The 19,287-nt window shown below is 38.9% G+C and overlaps 1 protein-coding gene across 6 annotated transcripts in view; it reads left to right on the plus strand.

Moving 5' to 3' along the window:
- Window positions 1-19,287, plus strand: part of SORCS3 (sortilin related VPS10 domain containing receptor 3) — a 271,002-nt gene that overhangs the window by 157,448 nt on the left and 94,267 nt on the right. For all 6 annotated transcript variants that reach the window (XM_048945765.1, XM_048945769.1, XM_048945768.1 and 3 more), the window contains one exon: window positions 6,030-6,103. In XM_048945765.1, the coding sequence (XP_048801722.1) occupies window positions 6,030-6,103 (74 nt within the window). The remainder of the gene's footprint in view (window positions 1-6,029; window positions 6,104-19,287) is intronic.

Below are 19,287 nucleotides of genomic sequence, written 5' to 3' on the forward strand. Positions count from 1 at the left end.
CTGAATGTAAAGGACACCACTTTCAAATGGTGAAACAATGAAACAAAATAAAAAACAATATTTTGGCAGCTTGGATTGTCAGTGGTAAACTCAACAGAGCATGTTGGCTTGATGGATTTGATCTTCAGGAGCAGTCTTACAGTTGGTGACTGGAGATGGATACAATTTTAAAGATGAAAGAAATAAGAGGTAACAGAACTGTAATTATATCTTGTGTCCTTTTCCTTGGTGGAGCAGTTATCTCTGACAGTACAGACTCCTTTATTCATCTACTTTTGCCAAGTAAGGGCAGCCATATTAGTTAATTCCTGTGTCTAGTTTTAGTGGTGAGAAACATGTTTCTCTGCAGTGGGGGAAGTGAGAATCATTCACCTATTCTATACAGAATATTGTTCCAAGATATTTCAAAATGTTTCTCCTTCTAAAGTACTTACTACTTAATTTGCAGTTTGAGTTTATTATATACGTTCCCCCACATGGTGAGTCTTTAGTTGCTTTTAGACAGAGCTTCTCTGTTCTGTACTGTAAAAGTGGAAAGTACTGTGACTTTTTCCTGCAGAAAAGCTCATTTTCCTTCTAGAAATGAACTTTCTGACATATTAATGATAGCCCCTTCTTCCCCTTTTGTAATTTCATCTGTAACACAGTGTAGACGGAAAACACATCTTGCAATTTTCTGAATAGTTAAGAACTTTTTCTCAATTTCTGAGCCTTTAAATCTTTGCCAGTAATTGTGATCTTTTTCCTTTTGGGAATTTAAGACTCTGCATCAAACTTAGTTTCCTGAGTTAATTTTTGCAGCTCACTTGCAAGCAGTCCAATTTCCTACAGAAATGTTGACCTGATTTTATTTTTCATCTGTCCCAGTTTGATTTTTTTGGCAGGAATCCTCTACACATTCTGTATATATTTTCTACCATTTCTGGCTGAGAAGGTGTTAGCTTGCTTTTGTGCTATTCTGGTGTCAGAGCCACCTTTTCCCATAAGCAATCCAAGCTACTGCTCAGGATCATGCTCTTCTAACCACATGGCTGGCCTGTCTGGTCTGCCCCTCCTTTTCCATTATGTTACTGTGTGTCAGCTGCTGCCCAGTAATTACCTTAGGCTGACTTTCACCCTGCTGGATTCGTACGAATATATCATGCCATCATCAGCCGGATGTATTGTCTTGAGGAAGGAAACATCATTTTGTGCATAGTAAATGAGTTGTTCTTGTAAGTACATATAGTCCAGCTGTTCTTGCTCACTCTGTCTGGCGCCAATATTTGCAACAGAGTGATCTTATTTGGATATTGGCTTTTTATATGTGTTCCTGAAGCCCTAATTCTTCTTCTATGTTTGAGCAAGAGATCACATCAATATAAAATTTCTATGAATTTATTTAGTCTGTTGATTGAGAAGCAATAGATGTGACATCACCAGAGTTCTTAATGTGGTAAGTGTACCCAAGCTATTGTATGCTGGCACTTCCCTATCTCCTACTGAATCTTCAGTCTTCTGCATGCTTCCACATTGAGGACCAAGCAAATCAACGTGGGCACAAGGAACCTAATGTGCAATCTGCAGTGGGGGTATCTCTGTCTGCACTAGTCAATGTGGGCTACTTTTAGTGTCTACGGAAATAAATGAAGGTTTCTAAGGCAGGAGTGTAGAAATGTATCTTGGTTTCAGGAATTGAGCTTTGGAAGGCGTCTGTTTCTTCCCTGTCTAAAAATGACTCTTGGTGACTAGCTCATGTGTGACTAGCATATGGGCAACTAATGTCAAGGGATTGATCTGTTCCATTTCCAGGCTTTTCTTTCTTTGCTCAGTTTTTCCCCATCTCTTCAAGTGGCATTTAAGGCAGCCAGTTTCTCACGCTGCTTCTGTTTTGAGAATCCAGGCTTGAGCAAAATTATCCACTTTTTTCTAGCTATTACTGAGAACAGAAAGCACCCAAAACAAATGATCCCTGCCTCAAAGAAGACCATGCAAGCAAAAGTTGTGTGCCACCCTGAGAGTTTCTACTGGAGAACTAGAAGGACGTGGAGACTATTTTCATGTGCCACACTGTGTGCATGTATAAATCTTTCCAGCTGAGTCGTTCTGACTATTTCTGGCATGTTGTACATGTTCGCGGCCTAGAGTGTGACATCAGGGATAAGGCTGCCTTTTTAAAGGTCTTGCTGCTTATCTCAGGAAAAAAAAAAGTCTCAAATGAAGTGTTGCAAGCATTACTGGAATTTGAAGGAGTCTGCTTTTGGCAGTTGCTTATTCAAATAGCAGTTGCTGGGATGGGCCACGTGCTGTGGTGGTGGTTACTGATGTTCTTCTGCTGTAGGTGTAGAATGGTGAGTTTATCTTTACATTAAAAATGGAATTTTGTCAACTTGCTATAGACCAGGACTTAGTCCTTCTGCTTTAGGTTCTGCTTCTGAACTGCTCCCTAGTCAAGGCCTCTGCATGCCCCTCTTCAACTGTGTCAAGGCATGAGAATCAAGTTTCAGTGAAGATCAGCCCATCCAAATATTATGACCTGTAATTGGATTAATTTTCCATTAATCAGCGCAGGTCAAATAACACATGATAGTTGCAAAAGGGTGTACACTCATGGTACACTGAAATCCATCTGTCTTGCGAGCTGATGTGTTGGAACGGTCTGGGAGGTGGAAATGCCAAAGATTATTTATCACTGAGGAGTCAGGGCAGAGCTTTAAAAAAGGAAAATCTTGGCACCAGGCAAACCTCATTTCCTTCCATCACTTGGTATTCAGCCTTAGGTCAAATTAATCTCTATTGAAATCTGCTGTACTTGCCACTAAATTTGTTGTCTCATCTAAAATGTATCTTTTCTCCCAGGAAAGGAGAGGAATGGAAAGCATATATACGATAAAATTTAATGCATACCAGTGAGGTCTTTATTGTAAGTTTTATTCAGTATTGTATTAAATATTCAGTGAGTATTTATTCAATATTAATTTTTGCATCTGTATATAATACTATGCAAGTAAATTGGTCTGGGTATACCCTTCAGGAGCTTGTTGCCGTACAACAAACAGCTTGAAGACTCAGCCATCTGGTTAGAATTCAAAGTGGATGCCTAAAATAAACAGATGAATAAATAAATACAAGTTGTTCAAATTAATAGTGTAAGAATACAAGGAGAATGTCTGCTTCTTTCAGGGGTATCTGGTCAGAGACTTTTTCCAAGGCAAACAGACAGAAAATAACAAAGGAGATCCATGAAGCAGGTAGGGTGCCCAGGGGCTGAGTGGATGTGGTGGGTGGACAGAAGGGCCATGCCAGGTACTAGAAGGTTCAATGGATAAGTATCCTACTTATCTCTCTGTCTGAAGTCACCTAGAGGCTGCATGTTCAATTTAATCTTTGTACCATCAGTCAGTCTGAGATTTAATAGAAAGAAGGGAAAAAATACTCAGTAGTTGGTCTCTGGTTTTTAGCTTGATAGAGAGAACGATGTTCCCTGAATGAGGCACAGTGGGAGGGATGAGTAGCTAGAAAGAGATTGTACCTCCTGCCACTGAGCTATCTGTAGCTACTGCTGTTAAGGAGCTGTGAAAGAAAAAGAAATGCTAAGGGCAAATATAAAAGGAAATGGATATAGTTTGCTAATGCTTTGTGCTCTTGGTGAGAATGGTTAATCTGCTGAGGAATGCAATGAGGTTGCTGGTCCCACTTACTTATGAACAGGAGTTAGTGAGGCGGTGATTTGTAAAGCATTATGGATCAGTCTGCAAATTGTACATGCGATTCAGGTTAGCCAGGAGAAGTTGTTTCATGTGACTGATGTGACTGAGTCTGTATGTACAAGTCCTTGTATGTGTGAAACCATGTTAAATGACACAAGGAATGTTGTTGGCAGGTACCAGGCTAATGTTAAGTTGTAGCACTGCTCAATTTTACTTCTGTATTGTGAATTTTCAATAATTCTCTATAAGAACAATGTTAATCAGAATGTTCCCTCAAAAGGTAGTTATTTTAATATTGAAGTTGAATTCATAAGTCTGTTCGTGGGTTCAGATAAGGGATTTTCTTTTCCTTGTTCCTTTAATAAAAAAAAAAAAAAGGAAAATAAAAAAGATAAGCAATGCTTTATTTTGTGTCTAAGGATTATTATTTTGGGAGCAGAGGTTTCTCTACTCACTTCTTTTTTTTTTTTTTTTTTTTTTTTTTTTTTTTTTTTTTTTTTAAACTATCTCTGTGATGGGTGACTAGAAAAGGAGAGGAGGTCCAGATAACAGTAGTTATATAGTGCTGTATCTTATCTGGTGACAATGCCAAAGAAATAAAGCCAGATAGGAAATCTGATCTCCTGTAGAACACAGAGCAGAAAATCTTTCCTAATAATTCATACCACAAGCCAAACAACGTTGGCTGAAGTCTACAGAAGTGGAGCTCATTTTGACATGAAGATTGGAGGACACCTTCTTCTATTCTTCTCTATGATATGCTTTATTCACTGGCAGCTTTGAGCTATCAGTGTCAGAAATTTTCTCCGTTTGCAAAAAAGCAAAAATCTGATTCTTTTGTCTTTGCAGAACTAGCTGTAGTAGATGTTTGAAACTCTTTTGAGTTTCTTTTTGCTAGTTATGCAGTGCAGAGGCTTGATTATGTGGTCATGTGAAAATACACTGAGAATTAGTTAGCTGCCTCAGGGTACAGACATTGCTTTAACAGTCCTTTCCTATTTCCTTTGGTAAATTGTTCTAAGGACCTACTTTGATGTGTCTGCTGGATCCTTGCGGTCAAAGATACTGATCATTCAGGAAATTTCAACATTCAGTGCAAGCACATATAGTTTATCTCCCCAGACACACTAAGTCATCCATCATAGCATAGCCATAGTTCACATCGCGAGGTTGTGATCCCTTCTAATCTGGACATGGTCCTGCCTCCTATTTGTAAATTCAGTTACTACAAATCAAATGCACAACCTTAACTCAGATGTTATCATTTTGCCATTAAGAACCTAAATGTTACAAACATATAAGTTTCTTGGCTCTGTTATCTACCTGCTTAGCCTGCAATCAACACTTATTCTATTCAACCAGAATTTATTTCAAATGGAATTTAATTGAAGTTCCCTTCAAAAGACCGTTATTTCTCTGTGATTGTAAAGCAGAGCAGCTATTTCTGAAAGTGTAATTTATTTCCAAAAAGAAAAAAAAAATCTCAAAGTTAGCAATACAGGAATACAGCTTACATGTGAATTGATAGGGAGTGAATCAATTGTGGGTGATAAACTAATTGGAGGATGGTGTTTGTAGTGTTAAACAGAGTACATGTGAAGTGAACCTATGTCTGAGACTATGTGGAATTGCATTAGAATTTGGTTGCTGTATCTTTTGCTAGCCAGAAAGACACAGAATAATTATTAGATTGAAAATTTGGCTTTCAAGATGTTTCTACTTCACTATCCTGAATGTTTAATTTCTTGAGCAGATTGATTCCTAGCCTGGCTCAAAATGTAGACCTTGCCTGTTCTGTACATGGAAACTGTAAATTAGGAGAAATTTCATGTTCTTTCTTACACTGGAGAGGGATGTAATCCTCACCATAAAAACAAATCACAGCATGGTGTTGAGTATAGAGTCACTATCTACCACATCATAAGAATGTTAACTAATCTCATTTATCTTTCATTCTAACCAGTGATAGGAATTTACATGTCATCCATCTCCTGCTTCCTGTTGGGCTGAAAAAGCTGGGGGACTGCCAGCTTTCTCAAACGGCAGCCAAAGCGAATGTGTTGACAGCAGAATAAGGAAGCATGAAAATGTTTGAAAATGTTTTGGAAGAGCCAACCTGTTTTTAGTCTCAGTGGTGCAGTTTAGGTTGAATTTGAGAGGAGGAGATTGTCTTATTAGCCAGTGAGGCTATTATTAGCCTGGCAGTGAGGTTGATAGATAACTGTGCAGTAGAATCCTTTCTTATTCTTTAATCTGAACAGATTTTAATCCTTTATGAAGCAGCAGCTCTTCCTTTTCTTGCTCCGAGTTTATACTTCTCTCTCCCTCTGTGTCTTTCAGCTGTACAGTTCTACTGACTTTGGAAGAAAATGGCAGCTCATGCATGAGAGAGTCACTCCAAGCAGATTTTACTGGTGAGTTTTGCCTTCTGACTTTGTTTGCTTTCAGCATGTTATGGAGAGGTGAAGTGTATTTAATTTGAAGAGATTGGTTGTTTTACCAGAACGCTAAATATGCTCTTGATTTTGGTTGTGATTAACTCATTCCATATTATGTATCTTGCAGAGCTATAGGTGAATATCTCCGTGTTTTTACCTCTTTCTTCTCCAGGATCAGCTGGTGTCTTCTGGAGATTAATACAAGTCTTTTGGTAATTGCAGAATACCTACTTCTTTTGTATACCTGTTTACAGTAACAGAAAAACTGCCCCAGTACTTCAATGGAAAATCTGTGATCGTTAGACCATCCCTTTTTCCACTCTTCTGAGAGCTCCTTTAACCTGCAACACAATCTTTGAACAGAGCCAGACTCTGACCAGTCTCCTTATGCAAGCCTTTGGGAGAAAGAATGACTCAGACTCTGTTTTGAATCACCCTCTGAGGAGCCAGTTTCTTTCTACTGACTAGTGAGAGCCCAGGATGTGCAAAGTGTTTGCTAAAAATTTGCTTTGTGACTATCTTTCTTTCCTCTTCCCAACTGTTCGTATCCAAAATTGGAAGAGTGTCTTAAAAGCAGAAGATGAAATATACTTAGTTCCTATCTCCAGGCTCCTCTATTTCAGACGCTGCTTTTCTAAACTTCTCCACCAGTTGAAGGCTCAACAACTGACTTTAGAGAGAGAAAAGAAACCAGTGGTATTCTTCTGTAGTTGAATCTAGGATTTGGGGCTTGAATCAGTCTTAATATTGTACTACATTCTAGATAATGCAGAGTTTGTGAATATGTAAAAGTGCTGATGTACAGAATCTGTGAATAGTTAAATAAGTGCCTTGTACTTAAGGCCAAAAAAATGTGATTATTAAGGAACCACAGACACCTGTTTTGAAGAGTCAGTAACAAAAAGGACTTGGATGATTTAGGTATTGGCTCCTTATTGTGAAGAACAATGTAAATATTTTCGAGTCAAATCCGCATTCTTGGTCATCATTAAGAACACCTGGAATACACACCAAAATGTCTGCAGATGGAATCTGTAGTATTTCCATACCTTGCAATGGAGAAAAATGTCTCTCAGATTTTTCAAATTGTCTTGGTCATTCTGCAAGTCCCTTTGAACAGCTTTGGTTTCCCACATTTAAAAGATGGCTTTTTCGTTCCGTATCTGATTTGTCTCAATGTGCCTTTGGATTTTGGGCAGTCAAAGGAGATGTTTGACCATGTAGGAAAGGAAGTTGTAAGGATTGTAAGTCTCATAGACCTGCAAAATATATCAAAGATCTGCACTCTTTCTGACCATATCACTGTTGACATTTTGGTAGTGAAGGAAAGTTGTATATATTCTCCAGGTTCTGGTGACAGGTGACCTATCAAAAATCTTCTGATTTCATCATTCATGCCTATGGGCAGTTGACACAGATGAGCGTAGAACCTCTCCAAGTGTATACTACTGTGGAATAGAGTAGCTGGTCCTATGGCATAGATGTACCCTACCCTTCAAATAGCACAGCTGAGCTAAGAGGAGTGACTTTCTTGGAAGAAAACACACAAGGGCTGACCTGTGAATAAAACAGTCTCTTTCTACAGGTGATGCTGTGACATTTTTTTTTTTTTTTTGTGTGTGTGTGATTTTTTGTTTTTCCTTAATAATAATAATAATGGTTAATGGATTATCTCTGTCCACTTGTCTCCTAAAGATGTAGATTTTTCTGAAGTTTGCTTTACTTTTCACGCAGTCTCTTCACTGTGTAGTTTAAATGCTCTTTTTTGTCACTGCATTGAAAAAAGCCTCTGTTTCAATTATCATCTTCTCTTGGAAAACATAAAAGTCTTCTGTTGTTAAAGCTGATATGGCATAGATCTAGAAATCTTAGAAATCTCACTCAGAAACAGTAGAATCCCATTGACAATACACTTTCCAAGAGAGTGGATTAGGTTTTTCCCAGATTGAGACAGATTTGAACCAATTCATAGTGCAGGGGTCAGAAATGTTGAAACTTTAGAACATAATAACTCCCCTTAACTGTCTGATTTTTTTTTTTCTTTTTTTTTTCTTTTGTCCTTTCTTTTTAAAGCTGCAAACTGTGAAGACTTAGAAGCTCTGGCATATAAGTGTACCAGAAAAGAAATGCAAGAGCACTTTAGTTCAAAAATTTGATGATTTCTTTTTTATTAGATTTTGGAAGAGCGAGAAAGGAGTCATAGTTGTAAGTTTCAGAGCCGCTACTCAGTGGCCTTCATCAGCCTATTAACTACTCATTATCAGACCTGTTAATTAATTCAATTAACAGGTTTGACAATTCCAGGAAAGGTGAACTAATGATGGGAAAATACCAAAATCAGTGATTAGTTGCTTACTTGTGATGCTATATATTCACTTATTGTCAGGGCCTCGGTGAACCTCCTCCATCAAATGGGTTAATCAAGACCAACACAGTTGGTCTTGTCTAAGGCAGCTTCTGTCTGCTTTTTTCCTCAAAACATGTTTTTTATTTATCAGACTGTGAGAATAATTTTGTGAGGACTGTAATCCTTACCTGGTTCATAGGATCAGTCAACCTGACAGGGAGAGGTCTTATTTTTCTCTGAGACTTTTCCAAATAATTATACCTTCCCTGAGAGAGCTCAAATAGAGAGACTTTAAGGCCAGGAGGAAATTACAATTGTATCTGAATTGTTAGGATGGAATGTGAATTTTCACTCAGCCTAGTGAGCAAGAGCTCTTTAGTAGTCATGGACACACAAGTCATCCTGTGCATTTTGCTGTAGATCTGTCAGGCTGCACCTGCAATGGTTCCATGCTGGTCAAAAGCGAAGTCCTAAGCTGCAATATTGGCCTGCGGCTTTTTATCCTGGCTCTTACTTTTGGCTTATTTTTTCCTTAGTCTCAGACTTCAGTGCTGATCACTGCATTCTCATTCCATATGGGGTATCACATGTACTGCAGCTTGTGGGACATTTCCCTCCACTTCCTGCATCTAGCTCTGAGTTTGTCCATATGCTGTGATTCTTATCTGGGCCACTTGTAGCTATAAAAACTAGGATTTGAGTTCTCTACTTCTGTAGTAATGATTCATTTGTTAGCTACACCCACTGATGGCAATGGCACAGCTTGAACAGAATGTGTTACTTGATATGATTACAGGAATCCAAATCTGGTTCCCATGTGCCTTGGCCTCAGATATTTTAATAATTTAAGATTCTGTAAGGCTGGAAATAGAAGCTTATGCTAATATGATACAGAAATTCCCAAATCTGTCATCACACAATGAAATGACTCAACGAACTTTGCACTCATGCTGATTCCAGTTAGGGACATACTTGGTATTCTTTTTTTAATACATATTTCTTCAGTTGCCTCTGGCCCCTGCTTTTTTTCCTCACACTGTAATGTCACACTTTTGCTGATGTGTGGAATGTTATGAAAAGTAGAGTCCATATTGTGCACTGTAGGAGCTCTGGGGAGGTTTCCCTGACTGTAAAACACATCAGTTCTGTACTGACCAATTCTGTCTCTGTTCAGATAAGGACAATCAAGTCCTTTGAGTTCCCAAGTTGCTTTACTGCCTATGTCTTTCTGTTGGTGGAATAGTAGGACTGACCAGATAGCAAGACAACTTGATTAATGGAGCAAGTCTTGTTGAGTACTTAGCTGGACCATGGCTCTTTCATGTCCTGTTGGGTGACTCAAGATGCCTTTGCCTTCTTATCCCTTAGGTAAGATCAAGATCAGAGAGCATATCTTTTCCTTGCTGGCTGTAATGGTTGAAGTACTCAAATGCTGTCATATTAAGTGTTGCATCATTGCATATCCATGCATTAATTATAAATACTCCATGATACTAGAGATTTAAAAGATACTTCAGTGGCTTATAAAGTCATTTATTGTCTTATTATGTTATTCTTTAAAATACAGAGTTCCACAAGGTGAGCTATGTTTTCTGGCTGATCAGCTAAATGGCTGTCAATATCATATGCTGTCCCATCTGTCTTTGGAGGCCCTGCCTGAGCAGGGCACTGTGACCACTACCCTGTGTGGATGTCATCCTGTCCTGCCACTCTCTAAGCTAATGAATGAAGCCTCTGGTTGTTTTGTACCTGTGAGTGCCAGTCCCAGTTATGTTGAACAACGGGGATTAGAAACTGGGAGAAAGAAAGAGATTGTGCTTCACCTTGGATCGTGTTTTGGAGTTGTGAGTTTTCTGTCATAGTTGTTCAAGGTACAAGCCAGCAAGTTTCAAGGCAAGGTTTTCAGTCCTTTTCATGGCGCTTTGGATAGAAACAGCGATAAAGTTAGATGGTATATTTTTATGTGTTTGCAGCTTGAATTTTATGGAGACTATGGCAGAGGCTGATGTGGATATCTGAGAGCAAAGTAGCAGGAGATAAGGAAGTTGTATCTGTGTTTCAGAAAGTTACGTATCTGCAGATGGGCAGGGCTTGGTTTTTATTCCTCAACTCTGTGGGAGCATTAATACTTCCTAATCTCAGTGCCAATTTGGGTTCACGTGGACTGTTTCAGGGGCAGTTCCAGAAGTGATCTTTGGATACAGCTAAGGTTAGCTTTACTTCACTTGTTTGCCAGCTATTAAATGGTTAGTTAAGTATGTGCATGTCTCTCCTGTAAATTCCACTAATCGTTAACTACCAGATGGTGTCATTGCATAGTGCTTGGGAAACATCTCAGAAGTTTTTACAGCCAAATTTAGTGTTAAGAAAGTACAGTTATGTTGACGACCAATTGACTAGGAAGTGATCCTGCATTAGTGTTTTCTTGGAGTTAAAATTATACTGGACTTGGAGCTATGAATAAAATAAATCCAATTTGGCAGCCACTAACACTGCCTATAGCTTCATGGCGGCATATGCACAGTGCTTTTTCACGTACACCATGCTTTGAAGACTGAACAGGACTTATTTCTTCTATAAGCTGCTGTGATCTGATGACTCATTTGCCTGTGTTAAGGGACTCATTTATCACATCCTGTAGGTGGGAACACCTGGGAAGGGTTTTCATCCCAGAGGGCGATGCTAACATAAATCCAGAATGTGCTGTTCAAGCCATCATGACCGCTAACTTCACTAGGTAGATAATTTTACAATTCTAGTCTTGAGCTCTATAATTAAGGTTGTGGAGAGAGACCTTCTTAAAAGGTCTTGGCATATATTGAAAGATTTCTTGCAAGGACATGTTACTTAATTAAAGATCACAACATTGTGGTGATAATAAGAGCAATTTTATTTTCATCTTCATTCAAAAGATGAACAAATGGGGAAACTGTGAGGACAGCGATTTTCTTTTCATTCTGTGTGCTACAGTTAGTGCAGTTGGCAATATAGATATTTAATGTTTCCAAATATTAGATTGTAGCTGACTGGCTTGTGATTACACAGTATGTCAGTGGCAGAGATAGAAAAGAAACTTGGATATAAGAGTTGGATGCATTTTATTGGCTGAAACATGTTGTGGCTTCTTTGTTTGTTTTAAGTTTCATATACCAGTATTTTTAGGAATCTGTGCAAAATATTTGTCAAAAAAAAAAAAAAAATCCACCAACAAAAAGAATCCTCCTTAAGTTGTTGATTTTTTTGCATGTTTTTTGAAGTGATTTTTAAACTTGAAACAAAAGCTTATTTCACTATATAAATGAGCTTTTAAAGATAGAGAGATGGTGAAGTCTGAAACAAAGTGTATGGATAGAGGGATCCTGACTCCCATTCACACCTGTTTTTTGTGATGCAGAGCAGATATTGGTTCCTGATATTCAAGCTAAGTGGTTGGGACACTCATAAATTGCTTCTTCATCACTGTGATTGTTACAGGAGTGACTAGCAAGGTTTTGGAAACCTTTGAAAGCTTTAGAATTTGCTTTTCTCTATGAATGTATTTTCCCCAAAACTTAGTAGTATCCTGTTTCTTTCACTACAGATTGCTAGGTGTTCTTCCAGGACCTTGTGATAGTTGTCATGGAGAGTTAAGAGAGCCTGAAATCCTAAATGGCCTTAAGAAAATGAAAATCCTTTGGATTCTGTTTTTGGAAAATCCCACAAGACTGTTCTACAAAGACCCCCTGAACCTTACCAGTTCTAATGACTTCAGTTTAAAAAGGACTTTTGATACAATTAGTCTCTTGCATTGTGAACTGTAGCTCTAAACAGTGGTTGATACTTTGGGAAAACTTGTAAAGGGCATTCATTGCCTGATTTTTATTTATTTACTTATTTATTTGTTGGTGCTCCTCTCCTTGCTGCTTGCTTTCCTTGGAAAATAAATCTTTGACTTTTGGATGAAATCTTGTGGTTGCTATGCTGCCAGGCTCCCGGGGCTTAAAGCTGTTCTAATAAGAAAAAAAGATAGAGAAAAGCATACTGGCTGTAGGGAATGTGTGCAATCATAGAGTGGTGGAATGGCCTGAGTTGAAAAGGACCACAATGATCATCTAGTTTCAACTGCCCTGCTATGTGCAGGGTTGCCAACCACTAGACCAGGCTGCCCAGAGCAACATCCAGCCTGGCCTTGAATGCCTCCAGGATGGGGCATCCACAGCCTCCTTTAGTAAAGGGAGAACAATTTGAGATACTTTTAAAACCCATGAATTAGATAATGAACCAAAATAAGAGAGCCACGTGACAGCAGACTTAAAAGTCTGTGTAGCACCTCTGGAATTCTGGTTCTGATAGCATGCAGCCTGAGTGAGCTCTTTCAAAGGTGACATAATGATCTCTAGGAGAGACATTTTTTGAATAAGTTGCTTTTGAAAAAAGTTTTGTATTCTTAACGTCCGTTTTCTTTAGAGAGATGGCACAAACTGGAATAGGAGGGACTACCCTTCTCCACTGATGCAACTGTGGATTCCTTACATAAATACTATTTGGCTTTTAAAATTTGTGACTTCTTGTAATTTTAGTATAATTTATGATTTTTTTTTTTTGCATTAATATAAAGCATCTGGCAGTGTCTTTTTTTTTTTTTTAAGACTCTAAAAGGAAAGGCTGAAATATGTGTTCATTGTTTTTAAATTTGCTGCCTACTGTGGAGCACCACACTTTGTTCTACAGTTCAGCCTTTCTGCCGTCTAAAAGCCTCATGATTCAGTCTCTTATCTATAAGGTTTCTTCATGTCCCTAGGGGCTAGTCTCTTCTCTTATTTCCCCATTGTAAATCTTGGATCCATTTGTAATCTTCCACTCTCTCGTGACTAACTGTCCGTGACCTGAGCAGACCAGAGAAACCACCTTGCAAGAAAAGTCTAAGGAGGAATTGATTCAGTGCCTCTCCCAGATAAGGCTCATCTCTGGGCTGGATCCCAGTACCATGTCATTCCAGACAGTGTATGATGGAAGAATCTATTTCCTGCACATGCAACAGGGAGCCAAATAAGATGTGATGAGAAACTCATGGTCAGCATTGGAAGCCTAAATGTTGTGATACAGACTTGTGTGGCCTGCATGGGCAGACTTTATTCTGCCCCTCCCTAATGCATGTGAACTCAAACACAAATTAATTTCAGCCTGTCAGTAACAGTCCCAGAGTAATTCTGTGTGATACTTTGTAGGAAGCAATGATGAAAGCCAGCTCCCTCTAATTAATATATTGAATAATGCATCTCCCTGAGGCATATGGGGATCTCCCATACTGTCATGGCTTGGCAAAGCAAATCGAAAGCTAGGCTGCCAGACCAACGGTATTATCGTATTTTGTGCTCTTTGGCTAGCATGGAATATTCTCCTAATTTTGCATGTGCAATTTGGCTTAGGTTTTCACCTTTGGCTCATTCCATGCTAATCTCTTTGTTTCTGGACAAATGGGCTGGTTTTCATTGTGGGAGGGACCACTCTTGCTTTCAGATGACTGACAGAGAAACCTGTGGGATTTGTTTTTAAAACCACCACTGGTCTGAGAAGATTTGAAATGATCTTTTTACCTGCTTTGATTATGGATATAAATTTTCAGGCATTTAATTCTGCTGCAAAACATCTGCCGACAGCGGAGAGCTAAGCAGCTTTCCTGGGCATAGCCCCCCTGCTGTCCCAGGCCTCATCCTGGATGTCCCACTTGGATTTCCAGAGATTCGCTTTGGTGTGAGTTATTACAGCTCCTGCCTTTTTGCAGCAGCTGGCTCTGGAAGCATTCTTCTGTTGGAGAAGGATGCAATCTAATGGAGAACTAATTCTCAGTAAGTTCTTCACGCACATATGGGCCATTTTTGCTTAAAACTCGAATTTCAGTCATATCTCAAAGCTCCTCAGGTAATTTTCTCAAAAAGAATCAGAAAAGACCCAGATAAATTCCAGTTCATTTCCCTGAACTGACTTCAGCCTCTCAACCTTTGGAAGTTTGCCTGCCATTAAGTTGAACAAAAACAGTTGTTTTATTTAACAGAAGGAGCTGAACCCATGCCTTGCAGAAAGAACAGTCTTATCGTGACAAAACAGACAAGATGCTTCTGCATTCATTTAAATGTGAGCCATTTGTGTTGCTCAATAACATCCATTAAAGATAAGGAGGTCCCTCTTTATGCCTTCTGCCTGTTGGAAATTAACAAACCCTCTTAAAACGACAATTCATCAGCAGTTATATGAGGCTGAATTCGTTCTCGGGAAGAGAAGAAATTGAAACTCCCATCCTTTCGTTCCTTGGCATTCCCCTGAGCCTCCTCTGTAGAATGAGATGAGTTTAATTTTGCTGTTGTTCAGCATAACAAGCACGAAGCTACATCAGAACGTAAGAGTGGGAAGGAGTATCTTATTAGCTACACCACAGGTTCTTTTAAATAATGTTGATTCAATAACTTGTCTCTTGCTGATCATATATAGAATAAGGATGAGAAGGCAGTGAGTGAGGCTGCTTTACTTGCATATTTGTAGCAAGTTAATTGGAATAGGAGATAGCTGTGGTTATCGTAGCTCTGTAATTATCTTATGGATAATTGTCCTCCATTGGGCAGAAGGCAATAAAATCAGATTGTAGATACATCTTCATGTTTAGTGAAACATCAAAATTTCCATGGCTGAGTCTCAGAGAAAGGTACTAACTTGCGATTACTGGAAAAGACTTGAGGAAATAATAAGTAATACCAGCAGTCTTCAGAGCTGATCTGAAGTTTTCTCCCACAGGATTACATCTTGCTTTTTATTGGAAAAAAAATGAAGAAAAACAAACCAGAAACTCTGCCAAGTCTTTAGGCAAAGAGTATGGAAAGATTCTTGGGTTTTTCTCACAGTATTTTGGGGTTTCAGGTTTTGATTGAAAATCATTGAGGAAAAGAGACATGTTCCATTATAATATTGATTTTAGGGACAATCTGTAATAGCGTCTCTCCAAAGCCATTTCTAGATCTGTGTATTTTCTCCAGATTTTTTTTTCTTTCTCCAAATCATTAGATTTGAGAAATGCGTTGACACTTTGGAATTTGCCCTGAAGCTAGAAAACAGCAGAGTATTACATTTCACTTGGCCTTGTGCTTTTCTTTCCTCTTATTGCTCACCTATAACAACAGATTAAGAACTTGACAAGAAGCTCTTTGTTCACCTACAGCTTGGCCCTATATCTTCACTTCTTGTCATGTAGGCAGCACGTACTCCTGTTGTAGCACTTTGCTTTCTTACTTGAAAAGTGGAGAATGCTTTGGGGATGGCGACACTTTGGAACTGTACTGTTCAGAAGACCTGGGAGTGCATGTTGTACTCAACCTATCATGATGCTGCACATCAATCCAACTTGAAGCAAAGGAACCCACAAAAGCTCCATGATTTCACAGATCTCTCTTGCTATAATGTCATTCTACCACTGATGGACAGACGTGCAAGTAGCCTTGCCCTTTTCATTCTTCTCTCTGTGCTGTATCTGAGGATGCCACGTTTAAAATGCAAACCTATCTTGTCATGAGATAATGGGTTGTCTACAGACCTCCTGTCATGTTTGCTTTTATCCATTATAGCGACATGGGCATGCTGTTTCTATAGAAAGAGCATGTCTTTGCACATCTGACTGCTGCCAGAATGCTTTTTGCTTCCTCCTTTTTGGACATGTCTTCCACTGTTATTGATGCTGGGACAAATATATATCTCACTCTTAGCAGCTTATTCAGTGTGATTTTTTGGGCAAGGAGATGCACTGATGCAGTTATGCTTGCTGGTCCTGAATGATTTTATTCTTTTCCTTTGTCTTTCTCTCCCTGCCCCACCTCTCCCTCTTCTTCTCTGCCTTTCCTGGCTGATTTGTAAAAGTTAAAGAATGAAATAAGGCATTTGTTCTCTTCAGGCTTGTGTCTGAAATACAGCAAAACAATGGTTAGGAAAGGTTTGCTGTGCAAATCTGTTTTTTCACAATGGCTTTCACCGAAATGCATAAACTGAACAGCAAAATTATTTCTGCAATGTTAGACGTTATCCCATGGTGATTCTTTGCAGTATTCTGCAACAGGGAACGTGAAGGCTCATCCTTCCTTAATTAATACAATGTACAATGCCCATAGGCATATGGCGCTCATCAACATATCTTACACATTCTGCCTGTGCCAAGTTTCATACTGGCGTCCCTTCTTGGACACTTAAGTTTTATTTTTATTCATCTAATGCTGCATTCATTTATTAAATGATGCGCTCACATTGAAGCATTTCAAAAGCACTGTATTCTGCCTTGGATTCTGTTAATAGCAGAATCACTGAACCTTATCGTTTCAGACATGTCATATTTGCAGTTAGAAAATGTTAATACAAATGAGAGGAATTAAACACACAGTGAACTGAGAATCCTTATTCTGTTGTAAAACACTGCTTGAGCAGATTGCATTTAGGATAGTTTTGATAGGAGACAAACTGAGAGCAAGGAGTCTTCTAAGCATTCCCTTCCATGGAAGGAAACAGGAACTCCAGCAAAAACCTTGTCCGCAGGACTGGCTGATGGTTTCGCTGAACATGTGTTTTGCTTTTCTAAATTGAATGTAAACATGGTTGATTCATGTTTCCTGAAAAAACGAAGTAATAATCTACAGTGATTCCCAATCTGCATGACTTTCAAAGGAAGACAGCCAAGCACTGAGCAAACATTAATTAACTGGACTTCATAATGTAGTAGGCACTAACCTCATTTTAAACCAAATGCAGGGAAAGAGCTGAAAGTCGCTCAATGTCAGTGATCTGTCTGAGAACAGAAGAAAAAACTCTGCTTGCGTTTCACAAATTTGTGCAAAGAACAGCTGGCCAGGAAAGTGATTCCACTGATATACATATATTTCCCCCCAAAAAAAGCTGCAAACTACAACATCCCCCCTCACTTAGATTTTGGTCACTGAAATGGCTTTTGTACAAGATATTTTCTGTATTTTTGCTTTCCCTTTCCTATGCTATTTTCTGTGCTCTTTTCCCCTTATCTATTCCAAAACAAAAAGCATAGTGAGAAAGAAGACAAAGCTGAAAATGTGTACTTTTTAATGTATCAAAAATCAATTTTTATTCTTGGTTTTTCAAAGAACTTGAAATGTGAAATACTAGAAGGTTCTGCAATAAGTGTCCCATCCTTCTACATGCAAAACAGAATCAAATCATCCTTTTGATGGAAAGTGTTTTAAACTTGTCTACCGTTAATTTTACAGACCTCTAATCACAGGCGAATCCCCTCTCTACATTCTATAAACACTTTTCTCAGAGCCTTGCTGTCTGTATTAGATGCGCATGGAGCAGAACAGATGTATATTGTGTGCAGAAGCTTTGAGATCTTCACAGTGATAACATCTTAAGTCAGTGAGCAGCCACTGCTTCGCTTCCACCATATCTGCTTTTACGTACCCTGGTTCAGGTGTATGATGATGGGCCAGAGCAGAGAAGCAGCAAACTGCATGGAAGCAACTTATTTAGTTTGTAAGTTAGCAGCAAGACTGTGACTACACCTGGGAGCACACCCGCTATGAGTTCTGCCTTGACATAGTTGACAGATCAGCTCCCTGCATGAGCCTCAGTCCCCAGGAGAAGTTATTTCTGGCACCGCTGGGAAATTAAGATGCCACCTCCGGCATGTGTTCTGCCGGTGCTGCTGGAGCTTTCAAACCTTGACAGGGCTGCGAGTAAGGTTCTTCACCCTCCTGCCCACACACTTTTTCATGATTGTATCGCAAACTTCAGTTATGTTTATTGGAATTCATAGCGTAGGCACGGTAAGAAATGCCAGGGGATTTGAAAGAACTAAGACCTGTTAACTAGATGAGAATTAGAGAGTAATATTTGCGCTTCCTTAGATTTTGGTATTAGCATACAGAATAAAGAAAAATGTGATCCAGCAGTGGCTTTGTTCAGTTGATTAATATCCTTTAAAGGCATTCTCAGGTTCAGTGACAATTTCTTTCGAGTTTCTGTTAATTTCTGTGAAATGAAGAGTCACCTTCTTTTATGTAACGAGAAGAGGGGAAACAAAAAAAGTTTGTGTGCCACAAAACCTGCTGTCTTGTGTGGCTTCCCTACTGATCTGCAAGGGGGTTGAGTTTAAATATCAACCTGTTCCTCAGAGAAAATGTTGACTCAAACCTCTTTCCTCTTGCTGCACTGTTATGTCCATGAAACTTGTAGCAACATCCTAGTTTTAGGACCTCTAATCCATTAAGAGTTGACAGAAAACTGGTTTAGATGTCCAGCAGGTAGCAGGGGTGGAATGCACGTGGTCAGGTGCGCGTATACACTTATGAACGCATAAGCAGAGATTGTAGATGCACAAGTTTTGTTTTCTTTCATTACTGGACAGAACATCTCCTCAAGATGAACTAGGACATTGGCTCTACAACGTGTTCTGAAAAGAAATTATTTAAGAAAAAATACTTGGAATTTTTTTTTGCCTTATCTAGCAAGCTAAATCTCACAGCAATTAGTTTTACCAATGTCCAGAACTGTAGCATCACAGAAATTAGCACTGGAAAAGATGTAGGAAGATCCAAGGACCTGGATCAGACATTTTCTCACAGTATCTTCCTGCCAAGCTCTTTTTCTAAGCTTTATTTGAAATATGCTGTCCAAGGAGATATTTTATCTGTAACTCTTCAGAGCCTTTTCACATCCTACCCCATCCAGCAGTGTCTCTTCTGTTCAGTCACAGAGAATAGTGCTGTATTTATGTGCTTAATGAAAGCATTCTTTCTTCAATTGTATGTATCGTTTCCACAATTATATTTTT

Source organism: Lagopus muta, chromosome 5, assembly GCF_023343835.1.
Source record: "Lagopus muta isolate bLagMut1 chromosome 5, bLagMut1 primary, whole genome shotgun sequence".
In the NCBI taxonomy this organism is placed as follows: Eukaryota; Metazoa; Chordata; class Aves; order Galliformes; family Phasianidae; genus Lagopus; species Lagopus muta.